At 43.4% G+C, this 20,395-nt stretch overlaps 1 protein-coding gene across 2 annotated transcripts in view; it reads right to left on the bottom strand.

The window, feature by feature from the left end:
* Positions 1-20,395, bottom strand: part of RASSF3 (Ras association domain family member 3) — a 158,922-nt gene that overhangs the window by 106,115 nt on the left and 32,412 nt on the right. The window contains exon 1 of one of the 2 annotated variants that reach the window (XM_044280483.1): positions 12,196-12,331. The exons of the other annotated variant lie outside the window; for it this stretch is intronic. Within the exon in view, the coding sequence (XP_044136418.1) occupies positions 12,196-12,316 (121 nt within the window). The 5' untranslated portion in view covers positions 12,317-12,331. Of the gene's footprint in view, positions 1-12,195; positions 12,332-20,395 lie in introns of those variants that run through there. 2 annotated transcript variants of the gene reach the window in all.

The following is a 20,395-nucleotide window of genomic DNA, read 5'->3' as shown; positions in this document are numbered from 1 at the left end:
CAGATTCTTTATGTCACTTTTTTTTTTACTGGTGAAACCAACATTTCTTTTTCCAAAATTCAGTGCTAGATTACTTATGCTAAGTCAGATCTCTGTATCCCCTAATTCAAAAAATATACAATTCTGGCTACCTCCCGCCACTTTATTGAGGAGTCTGTCAGCGGGTATGTACGTCATACTGACAGGAACTGAGGTCTCCCCTCAGCTTCTATATGCCCCTCTCAGTGGTAACAGTCCAGCCGCTCTCCTGTAGCTGTGCTGTCTCTAACCCTGGTCTTATCTCTCTAGAAGCTGCTCTCCTCAAGACTCAGGGAGCTCCACAATCTTTTCAGACAGCCCTACTCCCTGTCATCACCAAGCTCTGCCCCCTCCTTTCTAGCCCTCTCTACAATGTCTGACACAGGCTGTCTGAGCATGCTCAGTACACTCCGTCACATATAGTAATATATTCATTCTACATAGAGAGACCTATAAGTTAAACCCAACCTCAGTTAGTAAACAATGGACTGTAGGTTATGTAAATAATGGGACAGCCTGCAGTGTATACCACAGACATGTTTACCCCTATTACACTCAGTATATTCAAACGGCTCCCCCTAGTGGTGAATACATGCTGCCTGGAATTTCACCATATAACTGTATAGCTGTGGCAAGAAGCAGGGGCCCTGCAATACAAAATGATTTCTATGGATTTTTTGCATGACAACTCCAAATAAAACATTTTAGCTTTTATATACATGGTATCCAATATGTCTGAACTCTGAAATGCTGCTCAAAAAGGCTCAAACCTGTATTAGCACTGCTCCAACAAGGGAGATGGGAGAATCCGCTTAGAAACGGTGCTGTTTACATGACCATGAGACTGGCTTAAACTGTGTGATCAAAGGTGAAGAACTTCCATCTCCTTCATGTTGACGAGTGCCAAAACATTATTAAAAGGACATAGTAAAGCATTAAAAAGGAGGTTTACAGAATAGAGATCACAGGGGCAAGTTGCAAGGCTAGTCGCAGAGCAAAGCTATTCAAGTTTATTCTGCAGGTCTAGACAGGATCTGGGTAGTATACTTCAGCTACATCAAGGAACCAGGCAACTGGAAGTTCAATTCACGGCATCTTAAATAATCCAAGGGATGTGTCTAGTCTTGAATTCTCATTACTCAGCAACTCCTCTATAAGAACTAAATTACCTCTATAAAACTATCTAAAGCATTTTCTTGACTTCTACTAATCCTTCCATTTTCCATTCTTATCCCACATGACTTACTCAACATTAAAAGGGAACGTATCATTTTTGTTAAGGAATTTTGATACTACACTCCCAGCACCACGTTATTCTTCCATTATACAGCTGTACAGACATGCTTTAGTATAAACTTGATACTATGCAATTGCAATACACAATTACCCCTGAGAAGGCTATTCATTTAAATAGTTAAGGTCCTGCTCCTGTAATCAGGCCCATTGAAGTGTAATGTTCCAAAGATGGTCTGCTATCAGCAGAAGGGCTCCCAAAATCTTGTGCAGTAATGTCAGGTGTACTAGCTGACGCTTCATCTGCACACTGCACATGCGCTGGGGGCTTGTGCAGCCGGTAAGTGACAAAAATTCACCCCAGGCAGCTGTGCTGACATTAGACCATCCCGCCACAATGCACATAATTACAGCAAGGAAACCATGACTATTCACACTAACAGCCCTCCCAGATGACCACTCTGGGGTAATCTACACATAAGTTTGCTTTTTACACTAGTGGGGTCATTTATTAAGACCAGCATTTTAGACGCCGGTCTTAATAACCCTGTGCTGTTGCTTGATGCACCTCAGTTACGTAGAGGCACCGGCCTTTACATAACCTCGGCGTATCCCCCGCCGGCCTAAATCTACACCAGATGAGGCATAGAAAATGATAAATGAGACGGGCCGGCCCACCCCCTTTCCCCACCCATGTCACACCCCTTTCTTAAAGAAGTGGTGTGGATGGGGAAGAAGTTGCAGATTCGGCTGCAAATCCCCTTTGCAACCGAATCTGTGACAGATATATGAAGGCATGTCTGTAAGGCCTCATGCACAAGGCTGTTGCCCGGACGTGCCTGTATTGCAGCCCACAAACAGCAGGTCTGCAATATGCAGGCACTGGCTGTGTGTATACCGTATCACCCATACACTTCAATGGTTCGACAAACCAGAAGGAGCGGTGAGGAACAGAGGCACGGAACCCCACGGGAGCAGTACGGTGTGTTTCCGTGGGGTATCTCTCCGTGCCTCCTGGCCGCAAAAAAAAATGAAAACGTTCTATTTTTTTTTTGTGGTGTGGATGGATCACCAATTTGAATGGGTCTGGATCAGTTGGCGACAACCGCACGTATGGTGCCCGTGCACTGGGGACCGCAATGCATGGAACAGCTGGCACAGATTAGTGTGCATGAGGCCTAAAGCTGTAAAATCTAGGAATAATGTGGCGCTGGTTGTGTACAAAACCAAGTGACAGGTTCCATTAGATGTCTATTGAATTTTTTCCAGTGCTATAATCCTATTTTCTACAAACATTGTCACTAGAGATGAGCAAATTTTATATTTTGAAATTCGTTCACACTTCGTTTGTTGGTAAAAAGTGAATTGCGTTGTGGAGTTGTTGCAGCCACAAACACATTGTACAGTAAATGGTAATATACAGCAAGTTCTACAAACTTGCAATTTGGAAAATTATGATAAAAGTGGGTATGGCCAGGGAGAACATAGCTTGTTAAGAGGAGTAGATGAAAACTGCACAAATGGAGTCATTTACCAAACTGGTGTAAAGTAGAACTGGAACAATTGCCCATGGCATTCACTAGATGATGGTTTGTTCAAATGGGTTTCAACCATCAACCAACTTCTATCTGATGTGTATGGCCAGTTGAAGACAGGCGTAAGGTACATTAAATGCAGGTCAGCAGTGTCTCTGCCCTAGAGACTAGTGCTGATAATTGCCAGAAGAATAAACTAAGTCAAAATGTATGTTTCCAGTAATAGCCTTTAAGAATGATTATAGACCAAACTGTTCTCCAGAAAATAACTTTGCCCCAGGGTTTGATCTGGAGGAAGTGCCATAACTATGCTTGACAACATTTGCACCACTCATTGTCAGGGGAAACATCAGGCTGTCACTAAAGCTGGCCATAAACGTCCAAACGTGGACTGGCAAATGCAGGTTTACCGTCACAGAGCAGGAAATACGCAACTGCAAGTCTACTCCAACATCTGTTTTGTTGTTTTTTTCAAAGGATTGTGGATCTTAAAATGCACATTAGATTATAGTTGGGTACCTAACTTTTGTCTACTGTGTAAGGTCATATATGATGACACATTGCAGTAGATTTTAGAAATGTCAATGTAGTCATGTATAAAGTATAGATATGACACCAGTGCCTGACAACCATCCTCTGGTCATCATCTCAGTACTGAAAGTGGAAAATTGGCTCCTGTGTATGCTGTCATCTCCTAAACATACAAACAGGACTCTATGGAAATGTCACTGTGGTTTATTGTTCATTTAGACAGAACAGCACAATATGGCGATAAAGGTTAATATGGAATGACTATTATGAGACAGTTTTCCTTCATAGTTATGTGAGAAATGTTATGAAGCCTGTCTATAAAACTAAATACTAGCCTTGGTGACTCAACAAAACCCTCCAAGTCATTTCTCAATATGTTACAAGAAGAAAATAGCTGTCATGTATGATATACTAATGAGATGAGCCTCATGCAGTGTATTAATTGCTCAGTTATGCTCTAGATTTCTTGTGAACTAGACAGGTTATACGATACATATCAATACATGGTCCAAAGCATGTACCCTAAATGTATGTTTGATTAGAATTTTGCATTACATTTTTAGCATTCACCATTGAGATCCATGGCATATTAGATGCATTGGATCAAAATATATCTGTATGATTCGCTAATCACTTGTTTCTCCAGGCTAAAGGCCTCTTTACTCAGGATATCTCAGCAGGCAATTATTGAAAACTAAACGTTCATTCCCGATAATTGCCTGCTCATCAGAAGAGGTGAGAGCTGCATTTACATCCAGCAATCATCTCCTTTGTATGAGCTGGAGCAGTCGCTTTGTTTTTGGGCAGCAAATAGTGCTGTGCTTACAGTAATCTGCTGCCCAAATTCTCTAGGACACATTTACACAGGGCAATTATCCAAAAAGGGAGTCCCTTTACATGCTTTTACCCGGGCCTAGACCAACTGTGCATGCATACTTGCAGAAGGTTTGCACATACTTGAAGAAGGCTTGCACAGTAAAATATCAATTTTTGCAGATGACACTAAGGCTACTTTCACATTAGCATTTTTCTTTTCCGGCATAGAGTTCCGTCACAGGGGCTCTATACCGGAAAAGAGCTGATCAGTTTTATCCCCATGCATTCTGAATGGAGAGTAATCCGTTCAGGATGCATCAGGATGTCTTCAGTTCAGTCATTTTGACTGATCAGGCAAAAGAAAAAACCGTAGCATGCTACAGTTTTATCTCCGGCGCAAAAAATCTGAAGACTTGCCTGAATGCCTTTTTTTCCATAGGAATGTATTAGTTCAAAATACCGGAATGCCGGATCCGTCCTTCCAGTCTGCACATGCGCAGACCTTTAAAAATGAGGGGGGAAAAATACCGGACCCGTTTTGCCTGATGACACCCGAAAAACGGATCCGGTATTGCAATGCATTTTTCTGACTGATCAGGCATATTTCTGACTGATCAGGATCCCGAACTGCCTGCCGGAATCAAACAACGCAAGTGTGAAAGTACCCTAAACTGTGTAAAGTAATTAACATGGAAGAGGACAGTATACTGCTACAGATGGATCTGGATAGATTGGAGGCTTGGGCAGATAAATGGCAGATGAGGTTTAACACTGACAAATGTAAGGTTATGCACATGGAAAGGAATAATGCAAGTCACTGGACATACTAAATGGTAAGACACTGGGTAAGGCTACTTTCACATTAGCGTTCGGGGCTCCGCTTGTGAGCTCCGTTTGAAGGGGCTCACAAGCGGACCCGAACGCTTCCGTCCAGCCCTAATGCATTCTGAGTGGACGCGGATCCGCTCAGAATGCATCAGTCTGGCAGCGTTCAGCTCCGCTCCGCTCAGCGGGCGGACACCCGAACGCTGCTTGCAGCGTTCGGGTGTCCGCCTGGCTGTGCGGAGGTGTGCGGATCCGTCCAGACTTACAATGTAAGTCAATGGGGACGGATCCGTTTGAAGATGACACAATATGGCTCAATCTTCAAACGGATCCGTCCCCCATTGACTTTCAATGTAAAGTCTGCACAGATCCGTTCAGGCTACTTTCACACTTAGAATTTTTTTTAACAATATAATGCAGACGGATCCGTTCTGAACGGAGCCACCGTCTGCATTATATGAGCGGATCCGTTCTTAGACGGATCCGCTCTGAACGCAAGTGTGAAAGTAGCCTAACGCTGACATGGAAAAGGCAGCTGCTGCCAAGGCCAATAAGATAATGGGTTGCATCAAAAGGGACATAGATGCCCGTGATGAGAACATAGTCCTACCACTTTACAAATCACTAGTCAGACCACACATGGAGTACTGTGTACGGTTCTCGGCTCCTGTGAACAAGGCAGACATAGCAGTGCTGGAGAAGGTCCAGAGGAGGGCAACTAAAGTAATAACTGGAATGGGGCAACTACAGTACCCTGAAAGATTATCAACATTAGGGTTATTCACTTTAGAAAAAAGACGACTGAGGGGAGATCTAATTACTATGTATAAATATATCAGGGGTCAGTACAGAGATCTATCCCATTATCTATCTATCCCCAGGACGGTGACTGTGACAAGGGGACATCCTCTGCGTCTGGAGGAAAGAAGGTTTGTACACAAACATAGAAAAGGATTCTTTACGGTAAGAGCAGTGAGACTATGGAACTCTCTGCCAGAGGAGGTGGTGATGGTGAGTACAATAAAGGAATTCAAGAGGGGCCTGGATGTATTTCTGGAGTGTAATAATATTACAGGATATAGCTACTAGAGATGGGTTGTTGATCCAGGGAGTTATTCTGATTGCCCAATTGAATTTTTCCCCCTAAAATGAGGAAAAATGGCTTCTACCTCACAGGGTTTTTTTTTTTTTTGCTTCCTCTGGATCAACTTGCAGGATAACAGGCTGAACTGGATGGACAGATGTCTTTTTTCAGCCTTTTATACTATGCTACTATGTTAATGTTGAATTGGTAGATGCAAAGATCCAATCTATGCATGCACCAGATTTCAGGGTCAGGCAGGATTATAGTGAGGGTTCATGGCCCAGTCTCTCAAGGGGAGGAGGAGTGGCTAAGGGGGAAAGGCAGGGGTTAATCAGTGCTCCAAAAGGGTCTAGACCTGCTCCTCAGTGCTCAGAACACTTAAATAACATTGAATACAGTGCATATTTCTCTAAAATGGGGCCACAGATTCGAATTACTAAGGAATCATGATTAACCTTAACAAGCAGTATTCCTGGTTTTATAGGGTAGGTCATGCTGACAGATGTTCTTTAAGTCACATGAATAAAGATCCATAAATATTCCTCTTTCAGAATGTGGACAATGGCTTTGCGTTTGTTAGGAACAATGAGGCTGATTTATCAAGCCTGTTGTTCCATACACAAGTCTAAAAAACTATAAAAGATTGTCGGAGTAAATTGTACTAAATTTATTTAAGGGTAACTGTCATATTCTTTTTTTTATTTGCTAGTTTATTAGAGCTAGGCATGGAAACCTGAGTTAGTCTGTCAATGATTTTCAAAACTGTAATTCCCTTATATTAACCACTTTCATTAATATCCTCTGTCCCTTTCCACTGCTCCCTTAAAAGACCATTGCTAGGGCTTCTCTGTCTTCCTTTTAGTATAAGGATGCCTGCATTAGGCTTCAGAGTGAGGAGGTGTCTCTCAGTAATCCAATCTGATTGGCTGGCAGGGAGCTGCTGGCTACAGCAAGTGTGTATGGGAAGTGAGGGAAAGCAGTTTTGGCCCCAGAGAACTGGCACAGAGGAGCCATCTTGAGAAGGTCCTCATATTGTAAATGTTTAAACAGCCGTAACTAAGGGAAAAACTCAAGGAAAACAGTGGTATGTGAAGAAACTAAAGATTGCTTTATGCATAATGCTGCTGCAGTAACATATGCTAAAATATTTATTGATAAAAACATGACAGTTACCCTTTAAGACTCATGTCTTTTAAAAAGGCATCACCCCTCTCAATAAGCCATACACACTTTTTCAACGTTTTGCGAATATGGCATACAAATTTAAATTTCTTGCACAATTTGCTACTTTTTTTTCCCAAAAACTGTCAGAAACTGATTAATAAATGTGGGCCAATAACTTAAAAATCCATGAGATAATATAACAAATCTCCCAATTAGGATTTTTTTTCTTAAATGCAAACATATCACAATTAAATTATTATCCTCAAAATTAGATAATTGGGGATCCAACTATGGACCCCCCTGCCAGTGAGCTGTTGAAGGGGTTGTAATGCTGCAGCAAAAAGTGTCCGTGCCTGGTATTGCAGCTCAATTACAATCTATTCAATGGTACGAATACTTAGCAAATTGTAATGCAAGACACAGCCACTGATAAAAGTATGGAGATGTTCGCAGGGAAGGATCCTCTTCAAAACGGAGTTGAACCTCCCACCAATTTGATTTGATCAATTTTAATGGTAATACAAGTTTCAGTAGTTGCTGGAAACTTTATGCATTCTCGACTCACTGTCCATCACTGTTGGAGGTGTGGTGGGCAGTGAGGTCAGAAGAGGTTTCAGCTCTTTAAATTGACTGAGTCGGACCCATAACTCACAGCCATAGCTAATGCACCCAGGTGTAGGCGCTGCCCATGCTTGTGGTGTGGTGTGCATCTTTTTAAGGTGGAGGATGACTTATGACTTCAGGGGTACAAACATCATGCCTTGGTGATGTCAACACAGATGACATTATTGAAGAGGTTGTCAGGGGCATGTATTGGCACCCTCCCTGTAGTCATATTATACGATGGTGATATTATAAGATTTAACATCAAAAGACTAATGACATCCTAATAGGTATAGGGATGTCAGTGACAATGCCTGACATACCTCCCTTCAGGGCCTTAGGATAGAGTATGGAACAGATGATGGGGGAATAGTCAGAGGTTATATCACAGGATGTTCTGACCCTATAAACAAGAGCTGCCAAACATCTAAGATGGTACCAGAGGCATGGTACGCAGTAGATTGTTATGGAGGCCAACATCACTGGCTTGGTGATGTTATCGCTTAACAACATGGGTTATCAGGGGCATAGGTTGGTTTGCCCCCTTTATGGTACCAGTGCAGGTGTTGTAGTCATAGGATTAATTATGTTACAGGAGATGGTGGGGGGAGTTGTGATGGATATGTGATGGTGGGTCCCAACGTAGGCCAACACTGCATGTGATGGGGAATATGAAGTCACAGAGGCGGGGTGTGTTGTGCACCGAAAAGCAAGAAGTGGGGACATGACCCCATGGGGGCCAGTGTCACTATCATGTTGTCACCAGTTGAAATCATGTAAGGAAGGGAGAAGGGCTACATGTCAAGGACAGGGGCTTTAGCATTCTCTGTAGGGAATCAGTGCAGTCAAAGAGTTTAAAGGGGTTGTCCAGCCTCTATTTTTTAAGGCTCAGAGTGGGATTGAAAAAGAACCACTTAGGCTACTTTCACACTTGCATTGTTTTTTTCCGGTAGAGGATCTCAATACCGGAAAAAACATTTCCGTTTAGTCCTCATGCATTTTAAATGGAAAGAGATCCGTTGAGGATGTATCAGGATGTCTTCCATTCCTGCAGAATTCTGTTTTGTGACCGGACACAAAACCGCTGCAAGCTACGGTTTTGTGTCCGGTCATGAAAACTTTAAAAAAACGGATCCGGCACAGAAAACAGTGTAGGCCAATGGTGATGAATCCTTTTTTTTTTTTAATAGCCTAAAAAAACGGATGCATCACCCATTGACTTTCAATGTCATTAGTTTCAGTTTTGATTTCACACAACCGCATCCTAATAGAACAGATGCATCCTGAAGTGTAAAATAAAAAAGGATCAGTTTCAGTCCGGTATTGAGATCCTCTGCCGGTTCTCAATACCGAAATTAACAACGCAAGTGTGAAAGTAGCATTATACTTGCCTCCACCCATATCCTGCTGCTCCTATTTCAACGCTTACCAGGTCTTTGCTTCCTGGTCCTTCTCGACACACAGGAAATGCCCTCTCAACCAATCACTGGCAGCAGCAGTATTGGGTATTTCCTGTGCATCGGAAGGGGCCAGCAAGCAGAGACCAGTGGACACCTGGGCTGTTGGAATGGCAGTGGGAGAGGATTGGTTGAGTTGACTTATCTTGTTTTTTTTTACATGAAAAAACGAAAGTTTAGCTCTCCCAATCTGCATAGATTGGTTCTGAACACCCTTCAGGATCAATCTTGGGAGCTTTAAACAGGGAACATACAGAGAAAGTCCAACACTCCACACGGTGGAATAAAATCTTCAATGCTTTATTACAAAAAAAAATCATGAACATGAATTTAATTCTCCATACAGGCACTTACACATTTTGATTCGAAATGTTCTAAATCATAGCCTAATCATAGCATATCCTGTTTTTTTCCCAGACATTCTGAGCTTTCAGAAAAAAAAGATCCACCAGACAGCCCTTTAACTTGTCAGTCTCCGAGCAATGTTGATGTGCTGAATCCACATGTAATGTGCTACATTATTTTTCTTAAAAACAATTATGACTTTCACATCTTCTCTGTTACAATTTTTGAAATAAAAAAAATAATTAACTAAAATTACCAGCCAGTGTTTCTGCATGAATCTAAATGTTTATATGTTGCTTATGGGCAGTTCATGATTTTCTTTAAATTTTAAGAGATGTGTGAATTTGTATGACACCATATTAAAATAAAATTTAAAATAAAAAAAACAAGACGCATGACATAAGCAAGAAAGTCAAATGAAATGCTGAGACTAAATAAGGGCTCATTCAGCCGCTCGTTTCTGTCCACAAAAAATGCGGATCAGTTTTTTTGCGGATTAGAGGCTATCCCATTCACTTCTATGGGGCACTTTTCTTCCATTGCACGGCTCAGCAAAAAAATTTAACATGTCCTATACTTGTCCGTGAAAATCAGGACATGGCCCTACTGAAGTCTATGGATCAGCAAAAAAAAGGAATGCAATCCGTTTTTTTCTGCGGACAAGCTGAACTGTTTGCCAAAAAAATGGATCCCCATTTTTGCGGACAGCATACGGCCGTCTGAATGAGCCCTAACAGTAGAAGGAGAAAAGAAGTCATAGCTGTTGCATTCAAACTTTGTGTCACAAATTTCACCGCTGACCCTTATGTCTAAAGCAGAGCTTTCCAACCACAGTTCCCAGGAGCTCTATGGTTCCTTCTCCCCTGGTCAGAGATTCTCTAGAACTGTGTTCCTCAACTCCAGTCTTCATGGCCCACCTGCTGGTCATGTTTTTAGGCTTTCCTTAGTATTGAGCAGGTAATATCATTATTGTCAATGCAACAGGACTTTCTGTGGGCTATTCTCAAATAATAATCGGCAGGTAGGCCTCAGGACTGGAGTTGAGGAACACTGCTCTAGAACATAGCAAAGGCTGTTCACAGACAAATGCTAACAAAATGAAAGCACTAGGGAAGAATTCCAGAATGCATTATCTAGCCTTTCTGAGGTGCAAATGGAAGGAAGAGTTCCCCCACAATAATAAGATTGAGAAATATTTGTTTAGACTGCATCCATAGCTGAACCTATTTTTCCCATGAAAATAATCTAATCACAGATTATACTGCTGTGGGTCCCTAGCAATCAGTTTTGCTCCTTAGGACAACCCAGCTGCAAGTGTTCAATTTCCTTCTATTACTTTACATGGTGCCATCAAAAATCTGTCAAGCACAGATATGCTGGGTCTTGAGAGACACGCTCTATTAATAACGTCCACATTTTTTTCTAACCGTCAACCCTCCATCCCCAAGAAGACATTTTTGTATGGCAGCCCCACTACAGCTCCTACTCTGCATATCACCTGTAATTCTTCAAAATCATGCCACCACTGCCTCAGCACATAGGAACGCCTGGGCCAGGTGCCCCTATGGAGCAATCTCTACATATAGTAATTTGCATATGATAGAAATGTACTCAATACGCTTGCACAGAAGTTATTCATGGCTACACCCTGGTCTCTCATCATGTAACTTTTAAGGTGTAGTTACACCGATATGCCATCCTGAAGCTTAAGCGGCAATTTACTGGACAAGGTTCAACAAGGAAAGGAGTGACCCAAATTTGTCACACCCAGATAAATTCCCTTTACCCTTGCTTCAGACTGCTTAAATATGGCAGCACGAGACGTGGCATGAGTGCAAACTGTAAGAGAAAAACAGCTTACAATAATCAGACGGGCTTATATATTCTTATATTACAAGACTACCAACGGGTTTCTTGGTTAAAAGGGCAACATGCAAGAGTCCTTTGGAAGAGGGTCAATGAGAAGCATCAATTGCTGTAAAATAAATATGTAAATGAACATTTGATGATAGCATTCTTATATTGTAACATGATATACAATAGCCTCATGTATGGACATTACATTTAACCTTCAAATCAGATTACTGTGCTGCAATAGCTGACCACACAATGAGGTTGTCCTATCGCATATTGATGCAGAAGTGACTGCTTGTTAAAATCCACCCCATCTCCATCTACAGTGCAGTGATATGCATTGTATAGTTTTCATACCACCACGAAGCAAATAGCTGTTCATCTGCAGAGGTATGACCATGCAGTAAGAGCACGCTTCACCTGTCATTCTGGAGGTGCTGGACAGGATCCATATAAGCAGCGGCAGCAGTCGGGATCCATAAATCCATTCTATCTATGGCAGGCACAGAGCCGGTGCAGAAGTGTCATTTCCATTGTGTGCATGTCTCTGCAATGCACTCTTCTGCAGGCCCACATCACACCAGCAATAGCCTAACCCTTTCACTGCCTCTAGTGCATGCCACACAGCCGGGAGAGGACAGCTCCACTGAAAACTCAAGGAAAAATGGTAGAGGAGCAAAGAAGCGGACACCAGAGCATGCAGAAATACAGAGGGATCAATGCATCTTACCAGCAGCTCTCCACAGAAGCTTCAGCTTCCTACTCCTTGTGATTCTCAGTGATTTAGGGAACCAGAAAAAGAGACGCGCTAGCCTCCTGATTGTTTTGCCAAGCTCATGTCTGACAGCCATGACTGGTTGTCACTATTGGCACGGTGAGCGGGTGTCAAGGACCAGCTGAATGTGCAGGCAGCACAGGAGAGCAAACCCCTGCACGCTAATGGGTGACATGTTTGCTCTGAGCGGTGCCTCAGACAGCATGTCTTAAGACCACCTGTTGTCCACCATCCTCCTCCTCTGCCAGTCAGCTGGTTCCTCCCAGACCAACCCTCTTTTCTACCAGTAGACGACAAAATAACCACAGACATGCTGCTGAAATTCTAATATGACATTTTCTCCAGGGTCACGTAAAAATAATGTTCCCAAAGATATAACATTTCATTGCCTATTGAATTTCATAGACCAGTATATGTTATTAATCCCTGTAAAATGTGTTATATTTGGGCATACACATAATATGCATGACATAAACCTACATAGAAATGGTATATCCATTGGAGGGTTCAAGTATATCATAATCACATAATCTCCTGCTAGGGTAGCGAGTCCCCCCGCGCCTCAGCAGACAGCTGTAGCCCCCCGTGGATGCTGTTCATCCCTGCACTTGATCTGCGTCATCCATCGAGCTAAGCATTTGTATTAAGAGCATCACTGGACCTCATAGGAGGTTTGAGTTTTTCTGGATACACATCATCACGATATTCAAGAGCATGTTCATAGTTGGCATAAGCCACCATGCACTTTCTGACAAAAAGGGTTTGCGTTTTCTGAAAATTCACAAATCACTGCCTATTGAAACGCTTAAAATGAAAATAACAAACATTTTATTGGATTGATTATTTAAAAAAAGTTGGGGGGGATATTTACACCCGGGGGTCGGGTAATATAGGCAGACAACAGGTCACAATGGCAGCACCAATTACATGTGTTCCATGAGGTGGCGGAACAAATTGGGTGCAGTCTTGTCGCCTGATAGTGGGTACCTGTGCCAGTAACAGATTTTCTATTTGTTTTAGTGTGAATATCCCCCCCGCCCCCGCCATCTTAAAAAAAAAAAAAGTTAGTTATTTTTCTTGTACGCGTTTGAATAGGCAGTGATTTGAGACCATGCACTTTCCCTGCAATATTCCGAAATTGACACTATTTCCCCTTGACACACAAAGATTAGACCCATTGTCATAAGCCCCACATGCAGATATACATTTGCACGACCGTGCTGTGTTTTTTTACTGTGTGCTGTCCACATCTTTTGCGGTCCCATTGCAATGAATGGGTCTGCACCCGTTCTGGAAAACTGCAGAACAGACGTGGACCCGTTCATACGGTCATGTGAGAAGCATGCTATTTACGGTATTTGTTAGGTGGATTGTTTCCCAAAGAAGCAAAAATCCACCTGGAATTTTTCCATTGCATTTAAACAAGGTTTCCTACGAAACGGGATGCAGACACCGCATTCACATTCATGGGAAGAGCATTGCTGTTGGATTTGGCACAGATTTCGGTGTGAACTCTATGCCAAATCAAAACTGACATGTGTGATCGGTGCCTTATTATTCATTATAAAACACAGTGGGGGTCATTGATAAACACTGGGGTAGCCTATCTGTACGGTAAATATGGCATAAATGTCACATGAAAGGAAATAGGTTTGGTAAAATTAGAGCTTATAAATTCTGGAAACACAAACCGCTATATCACACCAATACACACATCTAGTGACCATGAGAAGATACTCTTCCCTGCTGCATGTGCCACTCTTTTGGTGCTGGCCTATTCTTAAACCAGTCCATTACTTCACCATCCCAAAGTATCCCCTATACAAAAATGTTAGAAAACGGTTAATTCTTCAGAATGCGGGTAACAATTGTATTTGAGCAAGCATTTGGATATCCTCCAAGCTCTAGAATCCCTTTCATGTGCAGATTCATGCAAATTCAGTAGAACTGCTCTGAGGGAAATCTCTGAATATGGCGTCAAACTGTTGAAGGCAAAATGGTCGAAGTGATAAACTACATTTAGTGGTCCTGATGGTGAATTTCCCCCTTAAATCTTCAACTTTGTCCCTTTTTTTTTTTTTTTTTTTTTTTTTTTTACGCAATTGGGATTTGAGCTCTAGTATGGCAACACAGGCACTACACCGTGGACGAGCCTTACATTTCTGGCTATGTCCACTGTATAGTTTCCGGTGCTGGCGCCTGCTGAAAGCAGCTGATTGGTGGGGGCTGGATGTTGAACCCCACTCTTCTGATACGGATGATACAACACAAAAACTCCAGTCAGCACTCCATGTATAATCATTTATTGTACCCAATTAATAAAGGATCATACATGGAGTGCTGCCTGGAGTTTTTATTGTATTACGGTATATAGACATGTGAACCAGTGTCTAGGAAAGTGTGCACCGTTTATACAAAGGGACCAGTGCTGCTGTATTTTTTATGCTGATGATAGGTATCCATAGCCAAGCACTAGAAAACCTCTTCAATCACAAATCTACCAAGTGATGTATCATTGCACAAAGCCTCATTCACACGTCAGTGCTTTAGTCAGTGATTTCCATCAGTGACTGTGAGCCAAAACCAGGTGTGGGTCAAAAACACAGAACAGAAAATCTTTCCAGTAGACTTATCTCTGTGTAGCCTCCACTCACAGGAAAACACTGACTGTGTGAAAGTGGCCTAACTAGACATATTGGCCATTAATGGCAATGACTAGAAGGAATGTATAACAACTTAAAGGGGTTGTCCGGGTTCAGAGTTGAACCCGGACATACCTCCATTTTCACCCAGGCAGCCCCCCTGACTTGAGCATTGGAGCAGTTCATGCTCCGATGCTCTCCTTTGCCCTGCGCTAAATCACGCAGGGAAAAGGCAGTTTTAAGAGTTCCGTTGACGTACCGGGCTCTCCATGGGGCTGCCAGGAAGCCCGGCGACGTCACCGTCACTGATGGGCGGGCTTTGGTGCTGCCCTAGCCAGTAAAACGTCTAGGGCAGCACTAAAGCACGCCCATCTGAGCCGGTGACCACACCGAACACACTGGCGGGTGGAAGCTTCCGCCCGGCAGTGTGTTGTTGTAAACAAAAGAGCCTGTGCTGTGCGATGCACAATCTAGTGCAGGGCACGGGAGCATGAGATGCTCCGATGCTAGCCTCAGGGGGGCTGCCTGGCCCTGGGTGAAAATAAGGGTATGTCCTGGTTTAGCTGTAAACCCAGACAACCCCTTTAAGAGAAGGGGACAACTCAATCTATTCGTTTAGGGGCATGTCTGAAATTTCCTCTGTTAGGTCAGTTAGGACACTGATTTATTTTAGCTTCCATTTTTTTCAACGCATTTCCATGGCTCAACCTTTCATACACCAAGTTGACTGTGCCTTTAAATAGCTTGGAGAATTCCAGAAAACAACATAATGGCTTTAAAAGGTTCCGATAGGCTTCAAGGCCCATTTGACCTTTTGCTTGACATCATGGTAAAAGCAAAAGAAATCAGCCAAAAAGTCAGAAAAAGAATTGTGGACCTCCACAAGTTCTGTACATCCTTGAGAGCAAGTTCCAAATGTCTGAAGGTCCCACGTACATCTGTTCAAATGATAATATGCAAATGTATGCACTGTGGGACTATGCAGTCATTATAACATTCAGGAAGGAGACATGTTATGACGTGAAGGAGACATAAATGCGAAAAATATAAATTAACCCAACAGACAACCTTGTAAAGATGCGGGAGGAAACTAGTACAATAGAATCTATATCAAAAGTAAAATGTGTCCTATATCGACATGACCTGACAGGCCACTCCACAGGGAAGTCACTGCACTGAAACCACCATAAAAAAGCCAGGTTACACTTCGCAACTACAAATGCAAATAAAGGTCTTACTTTTTGGAGACATGTCCTCTGGTCTCAGGAAACTGGTGATAATGACCATCGTTATGTGTGAGAGAAAAAGGAGGAGACCTGCAAGCCAAAGAACATCATCCCAGCTGTGAAGCATGGTGGTGCCAGCATCATGTCATGGGGGTGCTTTGCTGCAAGAGGGACTGGTGCACTTCACAAAATAGATGGCATTATGATGAAGAAAAATTATGTAGATATATTGAAGCAACAGGAAGTTAAAGCTTGGGTGCAAATGGGTTTTGCTTCCAAAGTTGTGGCAAAAATAGCTTAACCGGATCGGAACCAGGTGCCTGCTCAAATCATTGAGCAGGCACCTTGGCTAGATGACCCCCCATGTCGGTGATCGCAGCAAACCGCAGGTTAATTCAGACCTGCGGTTTGCTGCGTTTCCGGGTTATTCGGGTCTCAGGATGGTGATCGGTGGTGTGATTTTACCCGACCAATTACCATCCTGCCATCCTGAGAGGTGATGCAACATCACCTCTCAGGATCGCCTCTGATTGGTAGGTGGGCGGGCGGGCAGGAGATTCAAATCTTGGCAGCGCTCCTCTCTTCCTCCTTTTGTGTCCCGGAGCGGAGGAGAGAGGAGCGCTGCAGTGCACATGTGGATCTGAGCCAGCATCATCCCATCTGTGCCCCAGCACCCATCCTTGCCCCAGGACCCGATCTGTGCCCCAGCACCCCCCATCTGATCAGCCAGGTATTTAGGGAAAGGCTAGGGAAAGGTTGGGCTACGCAGGGACATAAAAGGGAAAGTTAGTGGGAAAAAAAAGTTTGATTGCACCACTGTGTGATCCTAGACCCCCCAGGGGTGCTGCCGCTTGCCCCCCCCCCCCCACAACTTTTTTGGGGCGCAGGTAGTTTTTTTTTTTTGTGTGCGTATGCTGACTGTGGCCGGCAGTCCTACCGTCCGGCCACTGTTAGTGCATCACACACCCCACCGCTGATCAACTTCGGACGGTGGATCATCAGTTTTGAATTTAAAATTTAAAATTTTTTCACATTTTTTGCCCTTTTTTTAGTTAGTCTTTTTTTTTTCTGTTCGTTTTAGGGATAAGTCCGCGAACACCTGTGCCCCCACACACAAGCACACCAAATAAAGATTTACACGCACGCACACACTCCCCTATGGCCCGCCGGATGTTCTCGGCCGAGGAGGCATATGCCCAGCTTGCCTCTGAGTCCGAGAGTCCCAGTGAGGCCCACTAGTTTTCCGGCCCACCAGTTAAATCCACCGGAGCTCCTTGCCGGTGAACTTGTCTGGTATACCCCAGTGCGATTTGAGCCCGTGATTCCTGATTTTGTAGGCCAACCAGGAATCCAGATTTCCACAGTGGGCTTCACTGAATATGACTTTTTTAGTCATTTTTTCAGTGACCAACTGGTAAATCTAATGGTGGAGCAGACGAACCTGTACACCCAACAGTTCGTTGCGCAACACCCGGGCTCCTTTTTGGCTAGGCCCGGTGGCTGGACCCCGGTCAGTGCAGCCGAGATGAGGACATTTTGGGTCCTCATGCTGAATATGGGCCTAGTCAAGAAACCTAGTGTCACGCATTACTGGAGTGGGGACATCCCCTACCAGACCCCACTTTACAGTATGGCCATGACACGCTCCCGGTTTGAGGCCATCCGGAAATGCCTGCATTATTCAGATAATGCAGCATGTCCCCCCGAGGTGATCCTGCCTATGACCGCCTGTACAAAATCAGGCCGGTCATCGATCACTTTGGGGCCAAATTTGTACAGGCCTATGTACCTGGAAGGGAGGTCGCGGTTGATAAGTCTCTCATTGCGTTCAAGGGGAGACTCATTTTCCGCCAGTATGTTCCCTCTAAGCGGGCGAGGTATGGCGTGAAGCTGTACAAACTTTGTGAGAGTACCTCAGGGTACACTTACAAGTTTCGTGTGTACGACGGGCGAGATTCCCGTATTCAACCCCCTGAATGTCCCCCCACTCTGGGTGTTAGCGGGAAACTTGTGTGGAACCTTATGCACCCACTGCTAGATAAGGGTTACCACCTGTACGTGCATTACTTTTATACTAGTATTTCCTTGTTCCAGTCCCTCGCCGCCAGATCCACGTCCGTTTGTGGGACCGTGCGGAAAAATCAACGCAGCCTCCCTGCCCACCCCCTCCAGGTATATCCCCAGGGATGAGACCTGTGCCCTTACCACTGGAAACCTGTTGCTGGTCAGATATAAGGACAAGAGGGATGTCCTTGTACTGTCAACAATTCATGGTAACGGCATCACCCCTGTCCCTGTGCGAGGTACCGCGGCAACGGTCCTCAAGCCAGATTGTATCGTCGACAACAATCGGTATATGGGAGGAGTTGATCTCTCTGATCAAGTCCTCAAGCCATATAATGCCATGCACAAAACCCGGGCACGGTACAAAAAAGTTGCGGTCTACTTGGTACAGGTTGCCTTATACTACTCTTTTGTGCCGTCCCAGAGCACTGGCAACACAGGGACATTCCTTTAGTTCTATGAGGCAGTCCTCAAGGCCCTGATCTTTTCGGACCGGGAAAGAGCGGGCCGGAGTACCTCAGAAACTGGAAGCGCCCGGATCGTCCCTGGCCAACACTTTCCAGGTGTGGTCCCCCATACTGGAAAGAAGGGACGGACCCAAAAAAGGTGCAGAGTGTGTCACAGGAGGGGGATACGGAAGGACACCAATACTCAATGTGACACGTGCCCCAATCATCCGGGCCTCTGCATTATTGGTTGCTTCAGGGAGTACCACACTTCCATGGAGTACTAAATTTGTATCCGAATTTAGCCACTGACAATCGGATTTAAAAAACTATGGTTCTCAGACTTGAGACACCCCAAAAAATTGTAAAAACTAAAATAATTTAAAAAAAAAAATACAAATTAGGTATCTCCGTGTCGGTAATAATCTCCTCTATAAAAATATCCCATGATTTAACCCCCCAGATTAATACGGTCCCAAAAAAAACTTTTTTGGTCACCTTACATAACAAAATGTTTAATAGCAAGCGATCAAAAAGTCATATAGCCCCCAAAATAGTGGCAATAAAGCCGTCCTCTCATCCCGCAAAAAATTAGCCCCTACATAAGATAGTCGGCTAAAAAACTTTTTTTTTAAATGACTCAGATACAATTTTTTTTTTTTTGTAATAAAAAGGATTATATAGTCTAAAACCTAAATAATTGTAAAAAAAAGTAGACTTATTAGGTATCGCCGCATTTGTAAGAATCTCCTCTATAAAAATACCCCATGACCTAACCCCCCAGATTAACACGGTCAAAAATATATATTTTAACGGTGCCAAAACTGCTCATTTTGGCGCTTTTCCATTTCAATCAGTTTTTTCCGGTAACAAAGCAAGGGTTAACAACCAAACAAAACATAATATTTATTACCCTGATATTGTACTGCAGTTTACAGAAACGCCACATTTGTGGTCGTAAACCACAAGGCCGATCTGGAAGGCCGATTTTGATGGCCTTTTTTATTGACACCATGTCCCTTTTGAAGCCCCCTGATGCACCCCTAGAGTAGAAACTCCCTAAAAGTGACCCCATCTATAAAACTACACCCCTCAAGGTATTCAAAACTGATTTTACAAACTTTATTAACGCTTTAGGTGTTCCACAACAGTTAAAGGCAAATGGAGATGAAATTTCTGAATTTCAATTTTTGGTAACCTTACCTCACAAAAATGTAATATAGAGCAACCAAAAATCATATGTACCCTAAAGATAGTCCCAACAAAACAGACACCTTATCCCGTAGTTTCCAAAATGGGGTCACTTTTAGGGAGTTTCTACATCAGGGGGGTTGAAACAGGACATGGTGTAAATAAACCGGTCCATAAAAATCAGCCCTCCAAAAACCACACAGCGCTCCTTTCCCTCTACGCCCCGCCGTGTGGCCGTACAGTAGTGTACGACCACATATGGGGTGTTTCTGTAAACGGCAGAGTCAGGGCAATAAAGATACAGTCTTGTTTGGCTGTTAACCCTTGCTTTGTTAGTGGAAAAAATGGGTTAAAATTGAAAATTTGGCCAAAAAAATGAAATTCTCAAATTTCATCCCCATTTGCCAATAACTCTTGTGCAACACCTAAAGGGTTAACAAAGTTCGTAAAATCAGTTTTGAATACCTTGAGGGGGTGTAGTTTCTTAGATGGGGTCACTTTTATGGAGTTTCTACTTTCTACACATATGGGGTGTTTCTGCAAACTACAGACTCGGGGCAATAAATATTGAGTTTTGTTTGGCTGT

Source organism: Bufo gargarizans, chromosome 2 (assembly GCF_014858855.1).
Source record: "Bufo gargarizans isolate SCDJY-AF-19 chromosome 2, ASM1485885v1, whole genome shotgun sequence".
Lineage (NCBI taxonomy): Eukaryota > Metazoa > Chordata > Amphibia > Anura > Bufonidae > Bufo > Bufo gargarizans.
Note: the sequence above shows the minus strand (reverse complement) of the source record. Positions and strands in the feature narration are given on the sequence as shown.